General features: G+C 41.3%; 1 protein-coding gene across 6 annotated transcripts in view; it reads left to right on the top strand.

The window, feature by feature from the left end:
* CNTN5 (contactin 5) overlaps positions 1–25,563 on the top strand; it is an 832,499-nt gene that overhangs the window by 721,691 nt on the left and 85,245 nt on the right. For all 6 annotated transcript variants that reach the window (XM_055129785.1, XM_055129784.1, XM_055129781.1 and 3 more), the window contains one exon: positions 17,778–17,898. In XM_055129785.1, coding sequence (XP_054985760.1) covers positions 17,778–17,898 — 121 coding nt within the window. The remainder of the gene's footprint in view (positions 1–17,777; positions 17,899–25,563) is intronic.

The following is a 25,563-nucleotide window of genomic DNA, read 5'->3' as shown; positions in this document are numbered from 1 at the left end:
TTGGTCCTAGCATTGCATACAGTCCCCTCCCAACCCTCTATGAGGAGTGACTCCGAGCACAGAATCAGGAGTAAGCTCTGTGCACAGTGACATGCCCTCACACCTGCCAAAAGCAGGCAAAGAAAACCAGATATGGTCACAGTGGGGAAGAAACCTGGCAGGGTGCTTAGTCTGAGTCACGCTCACATCATTCTACCAGTGGACACACCAGGCAGTCTCTCAGCCAGGAGGACCTCCCACGTGGCACTCAGGATGAGTGGACGCCACTCTGGCAGATGCTTCACCAACTTGGCAGGATGGTTCAAAGCGAGAGCCCAGAAAAAGAGGCCAACCAAGGGTGCTCAGGAGCTGGGCCTCATCGAGTGCTGCTCTGGGAGCCTCCAAGGCTATCCCCAGTAGAGCTCCAGGGGACCACAAAGGGCCAGGGATCCAGCTTGGGGACTTTGCACATCAAGCGTGGTGCCCTGGCCCCTGAGCTCTGGCTATGGTCTCTGCATCTGCTCTCGAAAAGGAGTAGACATGGAAAAGACACTCAAAGGTATCTGGACTAAGGGAAAAAGGGAAACACCTTAGGTTTGGGCTACCAAGTTCCTCACAAATGGAGACATTACAGTTGGAGTGAGACTCAGGGACTAGATAGCTCCAGTCATTCTGGTTGTTGTTGTTGTTGCTGTTGTTGTTGTTTTGCTTTTTGGGGGGTCACCCAGCAAATGCTCGAGGGTTCCTCCTGGCTCTGTGCTCAAGAATTACTCCTTGGGAGACCATATGGGATACTGGGGATTGAACCCAGGTCGGCTGTGTGCAAGGCAAGCGCCCTCCCCACTGCACTATCACTTCGGCCCCTGCTCCAGTCATTCAGCTTGAAGCCAGGGCCCTGGCTCCCTGTGGGGCTTATATAAGTGGCCATGGTGAATCTCAGTTCCTATGATAGCAAGTTACATATTCCTAGCAAAAATAAAGCTGCCAGATTTTTCCAAGTGAAATCTAAGGATACATTGTATGTTGCTTAGCCTAAGTATGTGTGTTTTACATAAATTTCAGTGGCTTGAAGTTTTTCATGAGATATGTAAAAGTGAAATTAGCCATATCAATGTTAGGCTTCGTATTTCGGGTCCCAGAGATAATCCCCTGAGAACACAGAGAGGTATTTTAGGGTTTTTTTTTTGTTCTTGTTGTTCTTTTTGTTTTGTTTTGCTTTGTTTTCAAAGGGCTGCATGCCATTCTGGAGATAATTCTAGGAACGTGATGCAGTTAAGACGACCGAGGTGCAATCAGTCTCTGCTTCCTTCCACACCTAATTCCTTGACTAAATCTGTCTTTGAGGTCAGGACTCATCCCTGCTCTGCTCGCCAATGCCACCACTGTGCATTATGCCTAGCAGATTATTTGCTGTTTAAAGTATTTCTTATATAAAATCTTGTTTACTTTCTTTCAAGCAACTTGAACTGTACCCCCTTCTATACTGTCAGTTTCTCATTTCTCTCATCAGCTAAACAACCGATCCCCAAATACCACTAATGGGGAAAAGATTTAGACATTTATCCACTTTAATAAAATGGTTTTTGCAGAAACTACCTGCAGGATACGGTCCTACATCGTAAGAAGAAAGCCCTCTCCCTCCTTTCTAGCACCTTCACCCACGCAGGCAGTGGGCGTGCCGAGTCCTCAGAGCTGTTCTGTCTGTGTCCGACTGATTGTTTTCCTTTGCCCTACTGTAACCTTAGACCGTCATGATATTGTGGCCACTGTTTTTTAAAGTAATATCTTTTATATACAGTTAGGGAACAGTTTTTCCCCAACGTGCCCAGACACATTGCACACCGGGTTCAGCAGACCTGGGGCGAAGGATGACGGGCGCGCAGAGAATCCACTCTGGGAGACAGCTGACGGCGCTCACTTTATTGCCAGATACACACATTTTATAGAGGGTCTCGGCTTAAGAGGATGGTCCAATCACATAAAGTTTATCATTACTGACCTGTCACCTTTCCAACTCTGCTTTGCTGCGGCCCACTCCCGGTTAGGGCTGGATGCTGCAGTTAGGAATGACTCTTGAAGGGGAGTGAGACTCAAGGCCAGTTGCCTGGTGCTTGTAAAATGCGCCCAGACACTCCTTACTGGGTGGCTATGCAGGGACAGGTCTTATCTGCTATGCAGGGACAGATCTTATCTGCACCAGCACCTTTTGCCATGCTCCACAATATACTATTTGTGCATTTCATTCCACATTTAATAATCCCGGAGAATCTTCCATGTCATCTGGTATCACTCTAAGTCACTATTTGCGATGGGAACATAGCACAGAGTTTGTGTTTTAACCACTTCCTTTTTAGCAAATATTAACTCTGTTTCCTGTTTTGAAAGGTTTATGAGTAGTGCTATCAAAAGTATTCTTAAACATCTGAATCCACGTACATTAATTACCTTTCCTTGGGATAAAATCCCAGGAATGGATTGAAGAGAATGAAAACATTTATTGTTTAAATAAATGATACCAGATTTTTCCCAGGAATAGTGTATTAGCAAAGCAAGTCTCCAGGTGATCTCATATAGTGTCAGGGATGAATGAACGAGGGGAGGGAGTGTGCCAGGAGCTTTAGGTGTGAGTTCAGCTCCACCAGCTTAGCTGATCGTCTTGAATGTGAGCTGGCATTGCTGAGAGTCATTTTCTAAGCAAAGAAGTTAAAGTAGCTAAACTTGGTGTCTCTTTATCATTCTGAAGTTCTAGGAATTTTTAAAGGTTATTTTATGGTTATTTAAAGGTTATTCTATTTTCATGAACCCAAGAACCTAACAGCATCCCACAACAGTGAAATCATTTTTTAAAAATGTTAGTGAATGCAAAACATTAGGGGATGGGGCACCCTAAAGTATCGGACCCCAGCTCCTGCTCACAAAGTTGAACCCCATTGCTCTGAACTCTCTCTCTCCCCAGAAAACTGTTATTGTAGGAGGAAGGGAATTCTGGAATCCCTTTTGCCTCTCTTACAGGTGGATTCCTGCTGGAATCGTGGCAGATGTAGATAATACCCTTAGAATTAGACTATCCTCCTGTGGGAATCTTCCAAACTGGAAAAATAATCTTGAATCAGAATTGTTCCCTAGAGCTAAGAATATAGTTATTATGCATGTAATATTTTGGCACATGATGAAAGATACGCTAAACAGAGATTTTCCTATAAAGTAAAAATGATCTTATAAAAAGGAAAAATGTTCCTTATGCTATGGTCAGTGGTGAGCATTCCTTATTATACACAACTAGCACCTAAAAATCCATATATCGTTAAAAAACTCCAGCACCATCAGTCTGAATGTTAGGATCAAATATACGTGCATATTTAATCACTGGTATCGCAGTTCATTCAAAGGTGCAGAACTTTGAAGAGTATCATACACACTCCATGAAGTATCACGAATGGTGATGATTGGAAGAGCAGAGAGAATAGGAAATATGGCCTCACTGATTATTTCAATCTCAATCTGAGTCAAGCCTGGCTTGCACGTTGGATAATTGAATTCTCTTTAGTAAAATTGCAGAACCTAGATAAGACTTGTTATTAAAGATGGGTTTTCTGTGGCAAAGTATCTTTCCTCACTTTCAAAATGTCAATTGAATTTGACTGAGACTTCTTAACCTTGAACTTTTTATTGTTGGTTTTTGATTGACACGTTTATTCAGTGTGACCTTTCTTTTGACTGAACTCGTCTTCTTCCATTTGAGTCTTCATTGGAAGATTGCTGTCAGAAGTCACAGTCTAAACAGCAGTTTAAATCATTTGTCTTCATTGGCATTGATGTTTCGGAATTCCCTAAGTTCCAGATATTGTTGGTATTGATGAGACTGGTCCACGATTGTGAAAGACAGCATTTAAATGACACTGGCCTTGAGTGAGGCCAGCACTGGTTTAATCCAGGCCCCATATGTGATTCCCCAAGTAGAGCCAAAAGTGATCCCTGAGCACAGGGTGAGGAAGAGTCCTTGAGTACTACTGAGTCTGGCCCCAAACCAAAAATGGATACTGTAACCCTTTTTTAAAAAACAATTTCTAAACATAATAACTATTACATAAATTGTGCTTGATAAAAGAATATAGTATTTAACCATGAAGACTTGTTGAAGACTCCTTATTGAGATGTCTACTAACATAGCAAATTAAATATGAGTACCTAAAAAACTGGAATCTGGAGGAAATACTTGAAATGGCCAGATCTACTTGACTGGAAATTCACCCCAATAAAGTTCTTCTATGGAATTAATTATTCCATTTGAATCACTGTGTTCTTGAAACACAGATTAGGTATCAAAATTTCTCAGCATTTTTTCCCATTTCTTTTTAAAAGATGTCCTCACTGTCTCTTTAACAGGATGTATTTTTTAAAAAGTGATAGTACAGCAGGTACGGCAGGTACTGTCACCTCACCAGGGGGATCCCTGAGCATAGAGTCAGGAGTATCCCCTGAGCACCACCAGGTGTGGCCCCGCAAAACAAAACAAAACTGATTTTAAAATGTATTTTAATGCATTTTAAACTAAATACACTCAATGTATTTTAATGCAGATCCTATTCTTTTCCTGAGGGGGTCCCGCGGCCATTCCCTGACCGCTCAGGCAATAGTCCAAGGGCCCAGGGATGCTGCCCTGCTCAGCCTCCATGTGGGGTCCTCCCACAGGGGTCAGACCCAGGGCTGCCTGCAGGGCTGGGAGCCCCTCTTCACACCTGTGTGTCTGGTGTGCATGAAGGAGCACCTGGATACCACACAAGACTGGACACTCATAGCAGACGCCGGACACCGCCCTTATTTATGGAAGTGAGTTCTTAGTACACGGGTGCACACAGGGCCCGGATGCAGTCTGAAGTGCCTTGAGGTAGTATTGACCCAGAGAGTGCAAAGGACCTTGCTTCCTTTATTCTTCAGACCTTCTGTAGCTCGAAAAGAATGAGAGACACTTCTCTTCCCAGAAAGTTCTGGGTCAGGAGTGGTCTTTTTTTTCCCTCGGCACTCTTCCAGAAAATGAAGGTTCTTTTTTTAACTCCTGGCACTTCTCTGAAGCGCTTTGCAGACAACTGAGAGCTGAGGGGAGCCGGTTGGTCGTCTGCGGTGGGAACATTTGTTCTCCCTGTAAAGCTCTGTGATCAGATCCATATGTGCATCACAGAGCCTTGGATCTTACATGTTCCCACAGGCTAAAGTTTTTCTGCTAGTCCATAATTCAGCTACTCTTTTCTGCAATCTCCGAGAAGTTGCCTCTCTTTCTCAGCCTCCCTCGGTCATTCCTCTGGACTTTTTCCTATGTTGGGAGGGAATCTGGTTGATGGAGGTCTGAAATCTGTCTGGTTGATAAGAGAAAATCCCTTTCACATCTATAGTATAAATAGCCTTCCAGATACTTTCTCGAGCCCTTCCCAACGGTGATCAGCTTTATTTGGTAGCATCTTGGATTTGATCCCTTTCCTGGTCCTGCAAATGACAGGTAGCAGGGAGGATGACTTGAGTCTTTTCCATAACAGCTGCTGTGAGCAGGGGTGGCCAAGTGGCTAGATATAATTGACCCATGGGATGCTCCATGTCTGTGAGATCCACTGTCAGTATGACTATTAGAAGCAAAGATCAAGTTCCTCATTGCACATCTGTAAGAGCCAGCTAGCCTCACTCACACAGCTTGAGACTCTGCTGGAATAGTTGCAACCATTGGGGTCTCTGAGCTGGTTTCTTTCTCCATGCATTCTCTCTCCAGGGCTAGCATGTACATTCTCAGAGAGTGACAGTCTCAGGATAATTAACCTTTTTAAATGACACCTGTCTTCTCCCAAAACAAATGTTATTATGGGCCTGGAAAGAAGTTGCAAGTTTTCTTGTAATCTAATCTAAGAAATAGCAGTATATCATTTCTCCCATATTCTAAATTTAACATGTTTAAAATTTTGCTAGGGTAAGACCAGACTCAAGAAGTACGAAATTAGACTTCACTTTTCATGGAAAATGCAGCAAAATATGTGCAGGCATTCTTAATCTATCACAATGAACAAGCACCTATCTGCTGGGCCTAATTGGTTATTGAAGCAGTATTAAATTCCACTGGCTTTGCTAGAAATCCAAGCAACCAGTGTGGTATAAAATAGATTGTGAGAGTCTATGGCTACTGCCTTGTTTAGCCATAATAAAATAGCAGCCATCTCACCATAGCCACTTCGGACAAATTTTAAATACCACATAGTGTAGTATTTAATCATCTTGCTGGGCGCAGAAGGAATAACTAGTAGGAACCAATAAATAGTAAAGAAGGAAGAGAATCTAAAGGTACTAAGTGAATTCATTAAAGCTCCAACACGAATAATGGAAGGTACCATACACTGGAGAAACATTGGATATCAAAATGTAGGCATGGCATCAATGGCTCAGAAGGAGCAAGCAAAGCTCCCTAACCAATGACGAAGGCCTGGAACACACCAGGTCTCTCTCGCCTATCTTCATCCCCCACATGCAGAGATTCGGGGTGAGAGAGAAACTGCTTGTTTCTGAGAGGCTCTAGGGAAGCAGAGGCACACAGACAAACTGGCCTCAGCCCAGGCTCATTCTTACAGTTCTGTACAAAAATCAATGGAACACAGAGTGGTCTGCAATGTTCTTTGGGAATTTATGACAATGCCCGATCAATATGGGTCCTAATGGACAAATATGACAAGAGCTCCTCTGCTCTGCCTGACTGGACCCCACTGATTTCAGGAGCAAATGGTCTCTGCTCCCATGGGCAGGATGGGACCAGATTTGGGTGTAAAAACCGAGGAGTCTGCAGCAAAGGCCAATGGCAGAACAGAAAACTCAGTTTACCCTGGAAATCTATAGAGGATGATGTCGTGAAATAGTGTTCCATTCTGGTTGATAAATCAGAAATAGAATTAGAGAAAAGAGTAAAAAAGACACATTGATATCAGTACAGTATTTGTTCATTTAAATCATAGACTTACATTAGGTCGTCGACTTTAGTCGGTTCACTGAGGTTCTGTTCCTATAAACTGTATATGGCTAAGACCTGTCTCCGGTGACACGACGGGCCCTCTTGTGGTGGGCAGTCATAGGCAAAGGCAACCAATAGCATGAGTGCTGTGCCTACCTTTTTCAGTGGGGCTTCTGTGGCACTAGAAAAGTCATCCAGCACTTCAGAAATATGGCCTTTCATACCTAGAGCTGGCTGTCAGACAGGCTCTCTGAGAAAACCCTCTGCTTGGCTTAGGTAACTCGTATCCATCAACGGCATGATTGCTGCTACGTAGTAAAACCATTGTTATTTTTTACGCGTCCTAAATTCGGCTCTTACTACAGATCATGAATGGAATTACCTCTGCATTTGCAAAGCAGCCTTTGGCTTTGCTACAACAGAGTGAGGTGGAGTGGGGGGTCCTATTGTGCTGTCCAGCCTCAGCCTCCCACTGTACTTGCCCAGGGACAGGTCACCTACACTTGGCCAGGAACAGGTCACCTATACTTGCCCATCCTCATCTGCAGGAGTTGATGGAGTCAGATAATTTGTTATTTCTCTTCCCATACTAGAATCAATTTTCCGCAATGAGTTTTATTGTGTGTGTATGTGCACAATTGCCTGTGTTAGCACCTCACATTGTATTATACCTTCGTGTCTGTCTCTGGAAGTGTACAGTGGCTTTCCCAGTCATGATGCTTTTGCCTGTAGCAGATGCAGATTGGACCTGGGACACGGTTTTATCTCCAGTGCCAGTTTAGGTCAACTGAAATGCTGTGTTGAGAATAATCCATAAGTTGGATTGAAGCTCAATCATATTTCCTCTAAGTAAAGGAGAAAGGTATAAATTCAGTGGTGTCAAGTCTTTGCTATTCCCTGCTTAGTCAGAATAGGCTCTTTCACCAATGTAAATAAATAATGAATGAATGAATCCATAACTGAGCACATGCTATGAACAATCATCAGATAAGATGTGTAGCCACTAGAAAAGTTTACTACTCTAAAGTGTGGTCCTGTCGTTATGAGCTGCTTACCAAGCACAAACTAGTGGACAGATGAACAGAGTTTTCCCCACCAGTTCTGTTATCTTTATGTAACAGGATGAGGTAATTTCAGATGAATTGCCCTAGTGACAGTGGTGTGATTCACTATGAGGGAAACATTTATTGTCTGTCATGATTGCTAACATCTCCTTATCTTCCAGAGTTGCCTCATTGAGCCAACCTATGATCCAGGCATTATTTAGTTTATAAAATGTTACTTTTTAAAAAATCCGATAAAAATGTTGGCTCATCATAAAAACACTACAAAGGTTTTGCCATACCAGTGATGGAAGTTGAACTATCAGTCTTACCTAAAATCATGTTTTAAAAGAAGATCGGTTGTTGTACTTACAAAATAGTGAATTTCTAAGTGAGGCTCAGAATTTCTCTGTGTTCCTCTAGTCTGAGAACTATTAGGTTGTGAGCAGGGGTTTTTAACCACTGCCCATCTGGGGACGTGTGTGTGTGTGTGTGTGTGTGTGTGTGCTGCTCCACAAGCATCAAAAAAGTTGAAAGTGACTGGTTTCGAGGGACTCCCCATCTCTGTTATTGGAAAGTGGAGCTCTACCTCCTTATTCAACAAAACAAGTTTGAAGTGAACAGATTGCAGCTGACAGAGGTGTGCCAGTGAATTTGAAGTGAACAGTTTGCAGCTGAGAGAGGCGTGCCACTGAGTTTTGTGCTTGCAGAGAAAATACAAGAAAAAGTAAAGACTCTTTAGACAGAAGACATAGTAAACTAAAAAAAAACTAATATTTTACTAACATAGTCTACTGAATGTACTGATGTCTAGATAAGCCCACACAACATATATATATTTTTATATGTTTATATTTAGTATAAGACATATGGTTTATTGCTGTCTTTTTTAACACAATCCTCAAGAAGGTGTAATTTATTCTATTTTATTTTCATGCCAACATAACTAGGGAAAAAACTCCATGTGAATAAAGAATTAAAAAGTCCAAACATTGAGCTGGGCAAAGAGGGTGAGTGCAGTTTCCTGGGAGATGTGCAGGGAGCACTGTTACCTGCACGTCTGTGCACATTCTCGGAGGCAGCAGCTCTGACCTGGCCTGTGTCTCAAGGACCAGCTCACAGGAGTAACACCTGTGTGGCACCCAGAAAGCCCCTGGGAAGAGTCACAATTTGTTCTCTTGGGGTAGGGGCAGCACACGTGGCAGTGCAGGGCTCCTGGTACACTGCTTGGTGTCTTCTCAGTGGTACTGGGGTAAAACTCCGTCATCCAGGATACCCCAACTACCCCAGGATACCCAGTAAGCAGCATCCCCGATAAGGGTCTACACTCAGCGCAGTGCTGGGCTGTCTCCATTTTCAAAGTCTTCTTGATTTTCACACCAGGGGCTTCACATTACTGTTTTTCCACTGGTGGTCATCTGACTTATTTCTCAAAGACATTGGCCTTCAAAAAAACCTTCAAAAGCCTTCAAAAAATGTGTGAGAGAAGCTGGCACTCGTGGAGCACTCAAGGGAAGGTGCCAAGAACACACTTCCCATTGTGCCAAGAGATAGATCGAGTTGGAGTAGAGTCACAAACTGCAAAATTAAGAAGAGTTGAAGCATAGGACTGGGCCAGAAGGAGAGTCATGCAGTTTGCTACTCCATGGAAAGTAGCCTGCTGGGTAAACTGACTCAGAGGGAGAGAGACCGTATCACTCTCTAATATACAGAATAACGAATGCCCCAAAACACTGATAATAAAGCATCTGAGAACTGGTAGTCAGCAAAGAGGGCTGGGGAACAGGAGTGGGGGGAAGACCAAACGGAAGGTGGGGCTGAGAGGTGGGGGAGTGTTTGTATGAAACCCTATGGGCAGGAGTAAACCACAATGCAAACACATGTATTTGTAAAAAGTGTCCATTATAGAGGCAAACGGGTGGGTGGGAGGCAAGCAGGAGTGTAGAATTGGTGAAGGGAAGTGGGCACTGGTGAAGGGATTGGTGCTGAAATAATATATGCCAGAAACCCACTCATGAATAACTTCGTAATTTCACAGTGACTAAGGAAATTTAAAAAAAAAGAGGCAATAGGTAAAGAGACCCAATCAATGGTTTTGAGGTGATAGTTTTATTTTGAGGTTATAATGGAATTTGTATTTCCAGTTAAAAGACAGGTCGACTTAGCAGTGGTAGATGAGATCGATGAAAGAGAGAGGGACAGGGATGAAAGTATAAAGCCCAGGCTGGAAAGCTACTACTAAAATCCTGAGCTTAGGACTCCTGCACACAGGATAACTGCTAAAACATCCTCAGCACAGAGACAGAGGAAGACTCTTCTGGTCCAGTTTTGGTACTCTGCTACCAGATAAAACACCTGAGCTCTCCTCTCCTCTCTCAAGCCTCGGTGCAGGCAAGAGGAAATTGACTTTCCCATCGAACCTGGACAAGATGGACATGCTCTGAAGACAGTCTGTTCTGATCTGGAGATGCAACACCAAATACTGTCTAGCAGTACAGAGCAGATGAATCACAAGATGCTCTGACATCTAAATAGTACAGGGAGGCCTGTGGCGTGTCAGGGGTCAGGGAAGGCGTGCTCACCCACAGATCAGAGAGTGCTAAGCATCCGTTTCAGAGAGCACAGGGCTGAGAAGTTGGGAGACTCATCCCAAAGCTCCTTTAGCCTAAAATACTTCGATGACCACGGCAGTGACACCACCTGATCTGAGAATGTCTCATCCTTCCAAGCCGCAACAGCCCAGCATAGGCGGGGTGGCTCATGAGAAACAGCCATTCCTTCCTCACAGTCTCTGAGACCAGGAAGCAGGGCCCAGACCCAGGCCCGGCAGATCAGGCACCAGGTGGAATAGGGTCCTGACAGGAGGGTTATCTTCCCACAGTGCTCTCAAGACGGGAAGGACTGAGAAAACTCCCTAGAGTTTTGACCAATGCATGAGCCCTTCCGCCAAAATCTCACTGCCTCCCAAATGCTGTACCCCCAAGGACCATGGGGGATTGGAGTTCTGTATATAAATTTTTAGTCTGTAACAGAACCTTTTTGCCTTCGTCATTTATTTTTAACTTAATGAAACCCTACATCCAGTAATCTCAAGGCTAAGGGTGAGAGAGTCATGAAGCAGAGGATAGAAAAGAATCGAGATACAGATTGTCACCTCATTCTGGTGCTACTAAGTATTAAGCAGTTCAACAGTCCCATTGGGGGCCTGGCAGAAGGAAACTTGATTTGGACAAATGGCACCTAGCCATTCACTGTATCCAGTTTTGTCATCTAGGAAACGACTCTGATTTAAATTCTGTTTTTTTTTTAAATTTCTTGCATTAATGTTACCGGTGATTGATCCGGCAGTCTTGCTTCAAGAAGCCATGATGCCTGATCTTCATTTTCAGCAAACTAATCAGCTGATATCATGAGTTCCTGACTGTGTGTGTAGGCAGCTGTGACATTCCCCAGTCACCCAAGCTCCCTGGGCAGTTGGCAAATCAGCTGAAGTTTGCTCCTTCATCTACATCACCAAGGAAAATTGCTTCTGCATCTTTCATAGGACCTAAAGATACTTTGTTGGAAAGCATAATGAAAATTAAATCATTGCCAGGAATGGAATAGAGTCAACTTTTACTCATTTGAATCTCTGATGCATCATTGACGTTGACATAAATACTTCTGTCAAATAGGATTTTGCCTCGTGAAGTAAGATCTACTAGTATTTTGTCTAGTATTTTATTTGTTGGTAGCAATTATTTCTATTTGAAATAGTGTGCAATTAGCATGAAAGTTAAGATCATCTACTTAAAATATCTTAAATATATAAAAATCCATGTCATCATGCATGTGAATACCATTATATAAAGGACTAAGAAAGAAAGTTATAGAAAGAAAAATATTGCATATGTATGGTGTTTCCTTACTATTTATATGTAGTATGTGCCTTGTATGTCCATAAAGTGATGGGATATTTTAAACAAATTATCCAGAATTATAAAGGGAAATTTTTCCCAGGAAAATATGTAAAATGTACAAGATTTTATGCCAATTACATTAAGTTTCTGGTAATCTATGTCTCATATCTTGATACACAGATTTTTTTTTATATTAGCAAAAAGTTTTGAAATTGCATGTTAGCTAGGGCCAGAGAGATAGCTCAAGTTTACAGCACATCTCTAGCACGTGCAAGGCCCTGAACTCGGTCCCCCGAGCATCACTGGGAGTGGCCTCAGAGCCCCCCAGCACCGCTGCACCTAGCCCCTGTTTTTTTGAAAAGAAAAGAAAAATGAAAACTCCTGGAACTAAGATATCACGCAACTGTGCTAGGACAGGAGTGCTGTTTATGCTTCTTAGTTGGGGACTGGAAGTGGCCTCCAGGTGCCTCGTGGAAGCGTTAAATAAATCCTCAGAGAGTGTCTGCAAGTCCCTATCGGCAGGCGCTGACTGGGCCACCCGCAGTGACACCACATCCACAGAAACACTCAATTTAAGTTGTTTTGTTTTTTAAGTGATTTCTTTCCCAGTGCTTACTGTGTGCACAGAATTCTCTGTGAAATCCTGCTGGGGGTGGGGAGGGAAGGGTGCATTAAGGATATTATACCCTTTTGAAGCATTTTCCAAAGGTTCAAGAAGGCTCGTGTTTCATGTAATCTCTGTCAGTGCTCATGAGAAAGACAGTAGAGCTGTTGATTTCTCAGATGCACAGGGGGGAAGGTGATGAACTATATCTGTGCTCCTTAATCTGAGTGTGCTGGTTTTCTGGGGTTGGGGGCATGGAGGGGAGGGTGGAGGGGAAAATATATATTTCTGAAATAAGGCTTTGCTCACCAGAAATCTTACCATAGCTCTGAGAAAGGAAGATAACCAGTGTGCGAAAAGAGTGAATGTCAATTTTAAAATAATTTTTCTGTTGGCTGCATTGCAGTTATGGTAACATTTATCAGACAAACCGTCCTACTCAAGTCTGAGAACAGTTATATGTACTACACATATGTACTACACATGTACTGTGTCACGTGCACACATTCATAGGTTTTATTTGTGTTGTCACATTGATGTCCTGAGAGAGTAAATTTTCCAAATTCAAAACTTTATAAGTGGTAGACCCAGTTTGTCATTCAAATTTTTTTTAGTGCTCATCTCTAATACTGGCCCCTTTCCTTTCCTTTCCTGATTTCTTCAAGAGGGAAAAACATGAAGGTCAAAAAGGAAAAAAGAAAGGGTAGAAGGGAGTGAGGGAGTAAGGGAGCGAGAGACGGAGGGTGAAAGCGAGGGAGTAAGGAAAGGAGTAGGGAGGGAGAAAGGGAAGGAGAAAGGGAGGGAAGCGATGGGACCCATGGCTGCTGTGTTCCTGAGCTCACCATCTAGTGCTCATCAGCACCCAAGATCAGCTCCCAGGGGCTCTGCTGGGCTATGGCTGTACAAAGTGAGAACTCTTGATGCTCATAAACCCTGACTGAGCTCAGGAAACCTCAGGAGAGTCCACAGAAGCTTTGGAGGATAAAGCATTTGAATCTTTCCAGGCAAAGGAAAGAGAAGGAAGGAGCAGCAGCCGCCCAATTTCAGCAAAATCCTAGGAGGTTAGTGGAGTCCTAGGAAGTCAGTGTTGAGGACACTCAGGTTAGTCTTGGACTCAAGATTCAGGCTCCCCAAAGTCCTCATGTGGAAACAGGAGGCTGGACTTTACCCTCAAGATTCAATGAGCCACCAACAGTGAATGGACAGTCCTTCAAAAACTAAAAATTGAGCTTCCATATGACCCCACAATACCACTTCTGGGAATATATCCTGAGGATGCAAAAAAAGCACAGTAGAAATGACATCTGTACCTATATATTTATTGCAGCACTGTTCACAATAGTCAATATCTGGAAACAGCCCAAGTGCCCTAGAACAGATGACAGGTCAAAGAAACATTGGTACAATTGGTACATCTACATAATGGAATACTATGCAACTGTTAGGAGAGATTAATTCATGAAATTTGCTTATAAATGGATAGACATGGAGAGTATCATGCTAAGTGAAATGAGTCAGAAAGAGAGGGACATAGAAGGACTGCACTCATTTGTGGAGTATAGAATAACATCACATGAGGCTGACACCTAAGGACAGTAGATACAAGAACCAGGAGGATTGCCCCATAGCTGGATGCCTGCCTGCTTCGTGAGCAGAGGGGAGAAGGCAGATGGAATAGAGAAGGGATCACTAAGAAAATGATGGCTGGAGGAATCAGTCGGGATGGGAGAAGCATGCCGAAAGTAGATAATGGACCAAACGTGATAACCTCTCGGTGTCTGTTGCAATCCATAATGCCCTAAAGGAGAGAGAGTATGGGGAATATTGTCTGCCATGGAGGCAGGGGGAGGGTGGGAAATGGGGGATATACTGGGGATGTTGGTGGTGGGGAATGTGCACTGGTGGAGGGATGGGTGTTTGATCATTGTGAGATTGTAACCCAAACATGAAAGCTTGTAACTATCTCACGGTGATTCAATAAATTTTTTTTTAAAAGTCAGAAAAAAATAAAAATAAAGGACTCAAAGAGCCAGCGGACACATCAGGCAGAGATAGACGATCTTTCCTCCAGAGCATGTCTTAGCGGGGATCCAAGGCACAGAATGCTTCTTCAGAATCAAAACCAACTAAGAACCAGGCTTGAGTAGGATGACATTTTCTGTTTTATTTCCAGTCACCAGTATATTCTAATAAACTCAGCAATGTTCGGGTAATACCCCGTGGTCTCGCAACATAAAGGCCACGGGCACCATGCAGTTCCCTCCATTCAGTAGGCAGCCATCGAGCTCCCTCAGTTGCTCAGTGCCCACCAGGGCATGGGGCAGAGCAGGGCATGGGGCATGGCTGTGGACAACTTAGCAATGCCTAACTCGATTTATTCACAAAGCCAAAGGAAGCAGCAGAAGGAAGACAGGAAATCAAGCCAGTGTCAGAGAAAAGAGAGAGTAACTCCTAAGAGAGAGAAAGTGAAAATGAGGTTTAAGCTTAAGAAAGCAAGCATCTGCTGTAAGTAACCATTTCATTAAAAGTGCACTAGATTGTGGAGCTTCTCTCTCTGGAGCCGCGTGCTGCAGCGGAGATTAAGTGTAACAGGCTCCCACGTGAATCCCTCTCATTACTTCTCCTGAAAGATCCGTAAATCTACTGAAAGGGTAATTTAGGTTTAGTGCCCACAATCTATTCATTTTACTTTTAATCTTCCCTGTTTAGAATTGTAAAAGCATAATGCAGATGTGATCCGAAAGAGAGGGGGTAAGCCCAAAAGAGGTGATTTCTGCTCCTCTCACAATCTTGCATTGACAGATGCATGGCAGAGGGGGGAACGTTTAATTCCTCATAGATGGTGAAGAGTGTCAGCCCATTTAGAGTGTTGCATATTATTCATTGCAGGAACCGAGTCGAGGACAGCATGGTCTGTCTCTTGCCCTCCTGAATTTTTTGGACCTTTTTGTGATTTTTTTTTAAATGAAGTTTTTTTTCTTAATTCCATTAAGCTTTTCTCTTACTGTATATTTGACAGGAAGGACAAAGGTTTGGGGACTTTTGTCTTGGAAAAAAAATAAATAAATTACTTGGGAAGAAAAGTATCTAAAAATAAGACAATTATGCAATCTCAGGAGTGTGATTCTTACTAAGTATTTTTAATGTCAACCTGATGAGTTACTTAACCAACCATTACTTGATCTGTTGTTTAACTCTCACCAGTTTGTAACATTTAAAAAGCAAACAAAAAGCGAATAAAATAACAAAACAATTACAGTCTTTCAAAAGTGTTATTTCTGGAAATAATAAAATGCTTGCTGGTCTTCTGAGGCCCCTCCTACTTGGCTGACAGATCCAGGCTCGACTTGAGACCCATAGTAAATATGTTGATTTCCGGTCAGTTTTATCACAACTCTCCCTTTAGAAGAGCTTATAAATCCAGGGTGGAGTGGACGCTTCCTAAAGTGTGAAACAGAGTAAACCTCCCTTTTATGTTTTGAATTATATTGATTTGAAACTGAATTATTGCTACTAGTATTTGTAGTTTGCTTTTATTACCCCATATTAAATCAAAAGGCTTTAAAAACTAAGCTTCCCACATTTGGAAGTAGCGAAGACTTAGTCTGTGTGCCAATAAGAAAATGGATTTTTGCTGTACAGTTTTCCCATTAAATATTTTTAATTTCACAAAAGAAAGAATAAATTTTGTTAAAATGTAAGAGTAGCATTTTGTCCTAAGGAAATTGGCAGTGTGGGACAATCGCTGGAAAATACCATATTCCTTGAAATAATCCTTATGACATTTTATTGTATTCTTATCATGGAGCATTTTCTCCTAAGATACTAAATCATACCAGGTCTTAGTATTTATTTCACAAGATAAAACTTTAGTGTCCACAGAAGTCCCTGTTAAAAGAGAAAAAAAAAATTCAGAAATGAAATACCAAAAATAGTCTAAACCCTAAAGCATAACATAAGTAATTCATTCATTGTGATAAACCGAAAGTCTGAGACATAAAGAAAAAAAAATTGGAAGATTTTTAGAAGTTATCTTACCTTTGATTTTCACCCAGTCTGTTGATCTATTTCAAAATAAAAGCAAATAACTAAGTCTTAAAGAATCACAAGTATAAGCATACCTTAAGGACAAAAGCATCGTGTGTGTGTGTGTGTGTGTGTGTGTGTGTGTATGGTAATTCACTATCCATTTAAAAAATAGATGACCTCAAAGTCTGAGTTACTTCTCTGTGGCTTGCACAAAATAGTCTTTCAGGCACTCAACTGTCATTAGAGGGAAGTTTTGAGTTCATCTCAGATGTCATTTCAAATTCTATGCATCTATTGCCATTCCAGTAGTTTTTTTGTTTTAATTGCAACATGAAAAATGGAGAGTTTCAGAGCTTTGTTATGTTATTAGATGAAAAAAAATTCTCACAAAATGTTGTAAATAGCAGATCTTTACCTAGTCACAATAAAGGAAATCTATCTTCCTTAGTAGTATAAATCCAAGACTAAGCAATGACAAATTTGTCCCAGTCATTCTACACTGTAGGGTCATCAGTGATGCTGTGAACTGAGAGATGTAAGCAGTATTGTCCCAGATATTTACTGATCTCGACTATGTCCTCATCCCCTTGCTCCCAACAAGAACTGGGTTTTTTCAGCCTCTTTTGTATTTTATAATTGCATTAACTTAGATTCAGGCTAACTCTTCTCCCTGGTGGTGGGGGTTGGGAAAGAATAAATCTTTGTTCAGTAAAAACACTTTGCTTTGGAACCAGCAGCTTTCACCTAAGCACTCTCCCATTCTGTCGCCCACCCTATACTTATAAGAAGGGAATAATTTAATAATGCCATATGGGATAACCTTCTGACTACCATCTACTTATAATAAATATCCTTAAAAGTTGCTATTTCCTTCAGTACCATTTTCTTGCCACAAAAATAGGTCTGTCTCTAAATAGAAAAGCAACCATTTTTGCTTACTGATTATTTTAAATAACTTTGAAAGATATGAATTTGTTTGTGCATATTTAAGTATTTTTAAAATAATGTATCTGCTAAGCCACTATATACAGTAGTAAATATTCAAACCCTTTATGAACATTGTTGGATTCAACTTCCATGTGTGTTTTTTTTTTAAATAGGGCATGTTTGGTTTCTGAATTGTTGTCATATAAATTGTAAGGCCAAAAATGGGTCCTTTGAGTGAATATGCAAAGTTCCCCTTAAACCACCTTGAACTAGGCAGATTTGCACCATTTTAAACTGGCACTTCATCCCTCTTTCAGCAAGCATCCTCTGCAGATTTAATGATCAGGAACATCCTTCTGATGCATGCTGGGAGATATGGCTGCAGGGTACAGACCACAGCAGACAGTGTGTCAGATGAGGCAGAACTTCTTGTTAGGGGTGAGTATGCTAATAGTGCAGTCTGAAGACATGATCACCATAAATTATCATACAAAGGACTTTAAATGCATGGACTTTGAGCACGTCAGTACTGTGCATTTTACTTTCAGTTTTACAGTATATGTCATTTTTGCTTAACCTTTTGCCTTTGAAAAGATTACATGGAAAAATTCTCCTTAGTAACAGACAAAACCTCAAATCCAACTTCACGTCCAAAACACCTTTAGTAATCAGCGGTCACTAAGTGTGTAACCGACTTAAAGCTAAACAGAAATTTTAAACAGTTGAACCAGAAAATACTCTTGGAATACAGAGATAAAATGTGTTTGTGTGTATGTTTTTCAAATGCAAAGCCAGTGGAATCCCAAGGCATTTCTCCCTCTACTGACTTCTGAATTCTGCTTTCCAAATCAGGAAAATTGCATGTGTAATATCATGACATTTACAACTGCTAAGTGACAGGACTTTTTAAGTCTGAAAATATCAACACACAGTATCTGTGTGCAGAGGAGACAGTTCAGTGGTTGCCAACTTTGAACCAGATCACCCAATCCTGTAACCCTATGAAGCAACTTCTTATTTGAATTAAGTAAATTACTATAGCAACCAGCTCATTTTAGTACCTTATTCCCTAGCTATGGGAAATACAGCTCCTAGCATGCATTTTCTTCTTCTCTTCCTCTCTGTATTTCCTTTTTCCCTTTCTTTCTCTTTTCTTCATCGTTTCCTTCCCTTATTTTTCCTTCTGTCCTTCCTTTCTTTCTACTGCCCATCTTGCCCTCCTTGCTTCCTTTATTCTTTACCTCTCTCTCTCGTTCTTCTTTTCTGCCTTTTATTCATATACATTTACCTACCCCCCCCCAAATTGCACAGATAATTAGTGTGCAGATGTCCGACTCCAAGTGAGTATACCTTAAAACTACCACTCAAGACCAGAGCCAGTACATTGTCCTAACCCTTGCCAGAGCTTCTCTCTTCTGATCTTACACAATTACATCCTGAGTGGTGTGAGTATTGCATGCTAAAACTATCCCTTGCATGATCTCTGTGAATAGAAACATCACAATGTATAACGAGACCTTGTAATTTAGTTATTTGTCTTCTCCATGTGAACTGTTTCCCGATCACATTTTTGAAGATTTTATCAGTATAAAATTCTGGAGCACAGTAAATATAAGGCATTTCCAAAGCTCCATCATCCCATCTTTTGACTTGTATGCATCACAAAAGGTTTATGACTTTCGGTAAGAAGTTCATCATTGATCAGAGGCAAGTGTTGTTTCAAAGCAGGTGTGGGTCTGGGTTTCTCTGGTTTCTTATTTTTCATTTTAGGAGGTTTTTTGAACTTTGCTCCAAATTTCCATGAAGAATATGTATCTATGTATGCTATTCTAAGACATCAATCTTGTAAAGTGCTCATCCAGTTAGCTAGATTTTCCCCCCCATTATGCCTTTTAAATTTGAAAGGCTCATGGCACTACAAACCTCATTCTGTAGTCGAATTCATAGGAAATTGCTGTCTTCCCTTGCTGTGGTCTGTTTTAGATTATGTGTATTTATTGTGTAGCACTTGCCTAGTAATTTAGAATGATGCTCCTAAAATTGGAGCTTTCCAAATGAATAACACAATTTAGAGGTGGATAACAAGAAACTAGATATTTTTACAGGTCTGTGAGGGGCAAATTTAAGTAGCAGACTAACATTCTGCTTTGTAAGTAAAATTAAACTCAATGGGGTTTAGAACATAATTCAGGTTCACTTTTTTCGTGTTCTTTTTTTAGCCTTTGGCTTTATGCCTCTGAGATGATAAAATGCATGAATTTTGGAATTATACTCAATCGCAATTTCAAGCAGGTTGCTATTTTCTGAATATTCATGCAATGTTCAACTCAAGTTTTCACTTGAAATGAGTTTGATCAAGTCACAAATTTTTTATTATACATTTGCATTATTTTTCTAAACTTGATAAAAATGGCTTTATTATGCTTCCTGTTTGCTTTGGACAGATTTCAAAGGTTCTGGTTCTCCTTTTTTATTTGTTATTTCTTACGTTCATAGCTCCTGGTCATAGGAGGACCTTGATGCTTAAACATTGCTGCTTTGAAAGTGGGCTCGTGAAGAAAGCCAAGCCTAGTTTACTCTAGTATCTTTTTTATCACACTTCTCCATGCATCACTGGTTTCCACACTCAGAGTGTTCAGATAACACAGACAGGTCTCACCATCACGATGGTGCTAGTCCCATGGCGGAACCCTAAAGCTCATTTGGCCAGGTTCGTGCCAGCCCCAGCATCTGTCCTCCATTTTCGAACAAAAAACACCATTTTAGGACAATTTCAGCAGTTTAGTCTGCCCAGTGGTAAACAACAGAGAAGTTGTGGGCCACGGGGAAGAAAATATTTCAGCTGAATGTAGTGCGAGGGGATTAGACTGGTGGAAACTACTCCCCCTCCAACCACCACTGCTGCTTACCCCCTGCCCTGCTAGAGAAAGCCCTTGAAATTCTGTGTCTCTCTCATGTCCTACACTTTTTCACCTCTCCCCACAATCATGCTAACTGGGGGCTCAGGTATGTGGCCCTCGGGGTGCTCCTTGCTAATTATTCCACTTGTTTCTCCTTCCACTTATTCTGTTAAATCTATCTTTCTCCCAGATGCTTGCTTCCAGTCTTGCTTTATTTGAGTTGTGAATGCCAATGCTATTTTTTACCTCTCTTCCACGGTTATTATCATCCTCCAAAAATTGAGTTTTCCCATAAATAATCATCTGAAGCATAAAATCACTTGGTCTCACATACTTAATATTCAGCGAACCAGCATTATAACAGGACCATGCATAATTTGAAGAAGCATAATAGAAGTAATGAATATGTTAAAAGAAGTTATTTTGCTGGGATTTAAGAGAAAATTAAAGCCACTCCTGGACATCTGTACACAATTTAAGACCCTTATTCAAGTGTGATATAGCAACAGAGAGAGAGTAACGTTGTCCCATGCAGGTGGGATCTCCTTAGGGAGCTCTGGGGCCATGTTATGTTGTCCCAGAGAAGAGTACCAGTCTTTTAGAGGAAAGGATGGGGCAGGGTTGTGGGAGACCCTGGATTTGATTCCCAGCACAGTTGCAGGGGGCGCAGAGGGGGGGTGTGCACAGAGAGAACACCACTGAAGGGAATACACTAGTTGAAATTCAGGAATTCCCAAGCAGTGCAAGAAGTGATCAACCACGATCTAAAAGGCTCCAAAGAAAGAAGGGTTCATAGGACTGGAGTGATAGCACAGCGGGTAGGGCATTTGCCTTGCACGCAACCGACCCAGGTTTGATTCCTCCGTCCATCTCAGAAAGCCTGGCAAGCTACCAAGAGTATCCCGCCCACACGGCAGAACCTGGCAAGCTACCCGTGGCATATTCAATATGCCAAAACAGTAACTCAACAAGTCTCACAATGGAGACATTACTGGTGCCCACTCGAGCAAATTGATGAACAATAGGATGACAGTGCTACAGTGCAGACAGAATATTGGAAATGTTCCCCAGAGAAAATACAGGAATAGAAAACTGTCAAAGATAAAAACGTATTTAGCTGAGTATTAGAGCCACCACCAGCAGACATGAGTCCGTTCTTTCCAGAGCAGAAGGGAGCAATTAGAACTTCACTTTTATATGAATTTTTCATTGATTACTCTGCTTCTTAATGCCAAATAATAGACCAGGAAATTCTTAGGCTAGTCAAGAAGAAATCAATCCTCTCTTGGTTCTTTCTAAATGCACAGCTTATATGCCCCTCCCTCCTCCAAATGTGGTCAATTTTCATTTCTTGAATTACAACTTGCAAAAAGAATCTGGCATGCATTAAAGTTGAATTTGAGAAGAAAGAAACCACCCAGGATGTCGAGGGACCTTGTACTGCTATGATCCTCTCCTCTTCCCTCCCACCCAGCATTACTTACTCAACCTTGGCTTCAACTTTTCTTTCTATCTTACTTTCTTCACATTTTCTATTTTGTACCATTAACTTTTTCAAAGAAACATTTTTGCCCTTTACTATTTATTTGACTTTTCAGTCTCTCCTCACCCACCCACCACTTTTCACTAAAAAACTGAAAGTTTTGAGGGTTTTTTTTTTTCAATGAGGTTAATGAATGTGTTTGATAATTTGATCATTTCTTTTATTTGATAACTGGATAATCTGCTCTGCTCTTTTTTTATTCCCTTACCTTGTCATTTGTCACCTACTCTGTATTAAGTCCTGAGCTTGATACTCTGAGTGGCAAGAAGAAGGTGCTAAGGTGCTCAATCAAGTGTGGTTATTGCATTGTCTAGGCCACAAGTGTGAGGTGCAACCTGAGTGTTCTTGCACAAAACTCCTAAGAAGAAGCCCTTAAGCTTTCCTGTCTTGTGGAGGAAATAGTGAAATACCAGAGGTGTACCTACAGGATCAGCTCACACCGCCTGTGAGACCTGATGCAGAATGAAAGGGTAGAGTCCCTTGTCTAAAAGTTGAAAAGAGTTTCAAGGACAGCAAGTGACAGCATGAATCTGAGTATGGGGACATTTTAGGGTTCACAAATGATGTTTTAGAAGAGTAAAGTTAATATAATATCTTCTATGATGTTAAAATATTTATAATAGACATATAAAAGATGTTCTCTCATGAAGAAAATCTAAACACATTAGTTCAGTGCATTGTTGGAATACCCCATGTCTTTGTGGAAAGTTTAGAACAACTAATATCGCCAGTACTGGATGAAGTCATGTAAGTAATATACACCAATCCCTTTCTTTCTTTTTTTTTCTTTTTGGGTCACACCCGGCAATGCACAGGGATTACTTCTGGCTTATGCACTCAGGAATTACCCCGGCAGTGCTCAGGGGACCTATGGGATGCTGGGATTCGAACCCGGGTCAGCCTTGTGCAAGGCAAACGCCCTACCCACTGTGCTATCGCTCCAGCCCCACCAATCCCTTTCTTAACTTAGAATTTTTCTATATCAAGTAGTTTATATGCCAATAACATTTATTTTAGACACTGAACAGTAGTTTTGTTTCTTCTCTCATACTTTCCATACAGTTGTTTGGTAACCTGTGGAAATTTAATAAGAAAAAAGTAATTTGTTTTGCTTCAGTGTTTGGATTCTTTGTGCCACAGTAGTTTTATTTTGTTTTTTGTTTTTTGTTTTTTATTATTGAAGGAACAGTTAACTGGTGCTACTAGAGTGACTGAAATATGACTAAAGTATGTGTATTTCCAAATAAAAAATAAAACTACAAATTCACTGTCTTTGTTGGACAATCAACTGATGAAAATTAAATTTATTGTATTTTATTCACTTAAGAAGCACACAAGCTAAAAACCAAACTCTCCTTTACACACCACACTGGTATTTCATTACATTGCTAGAATTTATATCATACCTGGTTGTGAGTGACAAATTGTCAGTTGATCACATTTCACTCTGTATATTGTATATTCCACAATACAATTTTAACCTGTTTTTCTTATATATCCATCTCCTAAAAATGAAATTGAGGATAAATTATTGGTATTATTGGTGGGTTTTTTGTTTTTGCTTGTGTTTGGTTGGTTGACTGGTGCTGGGACTATAAGCCAGGGATTTGGGAACATAAGGAGAGTGTTCTGCCACTGACCCTATTCCCGGTGTCCGTATGAGATCAGTTCTTGGTTGGAAAGTTGTTTTCAGTAGTGAGTTCCTTCATTGTTGTGTGAGGGCCAGCATAAACCAGGGTGAGGTAGGGGATTAGGACCATAGTACATCCACTCTTACCATAGGAAGGAACTTAACCTTTGATGTGGAAAGTTACTGATGTTGTCAAAGGTCCAAAGCAGGAAATGCAGAGGATTAGAACCACCTTAAGATCATGTCAAGAATCTGTAGGGGGGCTTTTAGAGGTTAGTGAGACCCTGCTTGCCTATGGATCCAGGGAGGTCATACCAGTCTTCACAAGTAGAAGCGTCTGAACAAAGACAGCTATGGGGGTAGAAAGGACTGCTCAAAGTCATCCAGAATGCAAACTGATTTGAATTTGACCAATTGAAAAATAGGAAGGAGACAGGATCTACAGAACTCGGTGTCTCGCCAGCTGTGAAGAATGGGATGAAGGTCAGCTGAGTGCTCCACCGAGAGTCAGTGTGGGGTACCCCAGACACGTTGTTGAGGCTAAAAGTCACACTTGGAACAACTCAGTAATTTTGAGAAGGTCCCATGCACGCTCAAATCATCCCAGTTTTGTAGGCCCCCTAATGAAAAATGAGCATGCTTTTCATATTCTCAAGAAATAAGTGGATAAGTATATTTGGAGCTAAGGTACCACATATTTAAAGGGGGTTATCAGAGAAAAATACCCAATAAGCAAATAGATTAATAGTTATGGAGTTCATGCGTAAGAAACATTAGACTTAAAATGCAGAGTTAGAATCATGTGTGATCAGGAAACTCAGATCGACTGAGAATGAAATTATGGTGAGGGCTGAACATGAGAAGGGGGAAAAGATTCAAGATGAAACGTCCAGAAACTAATGTTGAAAAGGATGAATTGACAAAGGAGATTGGGAAGGAACCACCAGAGGCAGCTAAACACAGAGGAAGGCAAAGAAATCAAGTCATAAAAACAAAGAGAAAAAGTAATTCCAGGAAGCAGAAAGGGAGCAACAGTGCCAAATGACAGCCCGACAAATAATATCCAACACAGAACATAGGACTGAGCAATTGCAAGCTACAGGTGACTTGGTAAGGTCAAATTCAGTGGGATGACAGATGTACAAATCAAATTGCAGCAGGTTGAGGCAATGAATATTGTATGAAAGGTGTAGTATTGAGAATGTCACAGAATTCGATGTCAGACTCTTCCATATTCTCACAGCTCTTCCTAATTTAATCACTTTGTGCATTTGCTTAAGGCTACCTTGCTCACCCTTTATTCATTAGCACATATTGTCCAAACATTTATAAAGTATATGAGTTATGGAGGCAGTACGCTAAAAACTAGCTAACAAGAATCAACTGATGCCCCCAATATAAATGAACATATCTTTGTACAAGTTATTGTAATAAGAGCTGGTACAGATGCGTGGGTGGCACAGTTTTCTTTTTTATCATAAGCTCTATAAATAATAATAATAACAGCTAATATTTATTATATCCTTTTGGCTAAAGGAAAATTATATCAAAAGGAGTTGGATATTTTTTGTTCTGTCTTGAAATTAAGGAAGGTTTAAGATTCGTCAAGTATTACCCTGATAAGAGGAGGAATAGTGAGTAGAACCAAGGCAGACTGACATCAAAGCCAGCATTTTAAATCACTTACTGCCTTCCATCATCAGAGCCAGAGTATTTCCATTTTGTTCATCATATATTCCCCTGAACCTATTATTATTTCTGAAAAAGATTACTAGGGAGGAGGGAGGGAGGGAGGGAGGGAGGGAGGGAGGGAGGGAGGGAGGGAGGAAGGAAGGAAGGAAGGAAGGAAGGAAGGAAGGAAGGAAGGAAGGAAGGAAGGAAGGAGGGAGGGAGGGAGGGAGGGAGGGAGGGAGGGAGGGAGGGAGGGAGGGAGGAAGGAAGGAAGGAAGGAAGGAAGGAAGGAAGGAAGGAAGGAAGGAAGGAAGGAAGGAGGGAAGGAGGGAAGGAAAGAGGGAGGGAGGGAGGGAGGG

Source organism: Sorex araneus, chromosome 3 (genome assembly GCF_027595985.1).
Source record: "Sorex araneus isolate mSorAra2 chromosome 3, mSorAra2.pri, whole genome shotgun sequence".
Classification (NCBI taxonomy): Eukaryota; Metazoa; Chordata; class Mammalia; order Eulipotyphla; family Soricidae; genus Sorex; species Sorex araneus.
The sequence above is the reverse complement of the archived record's forward strand: the minus strand, read 5'-3'. Positions and strand labels throughout refer to the sequence as shown.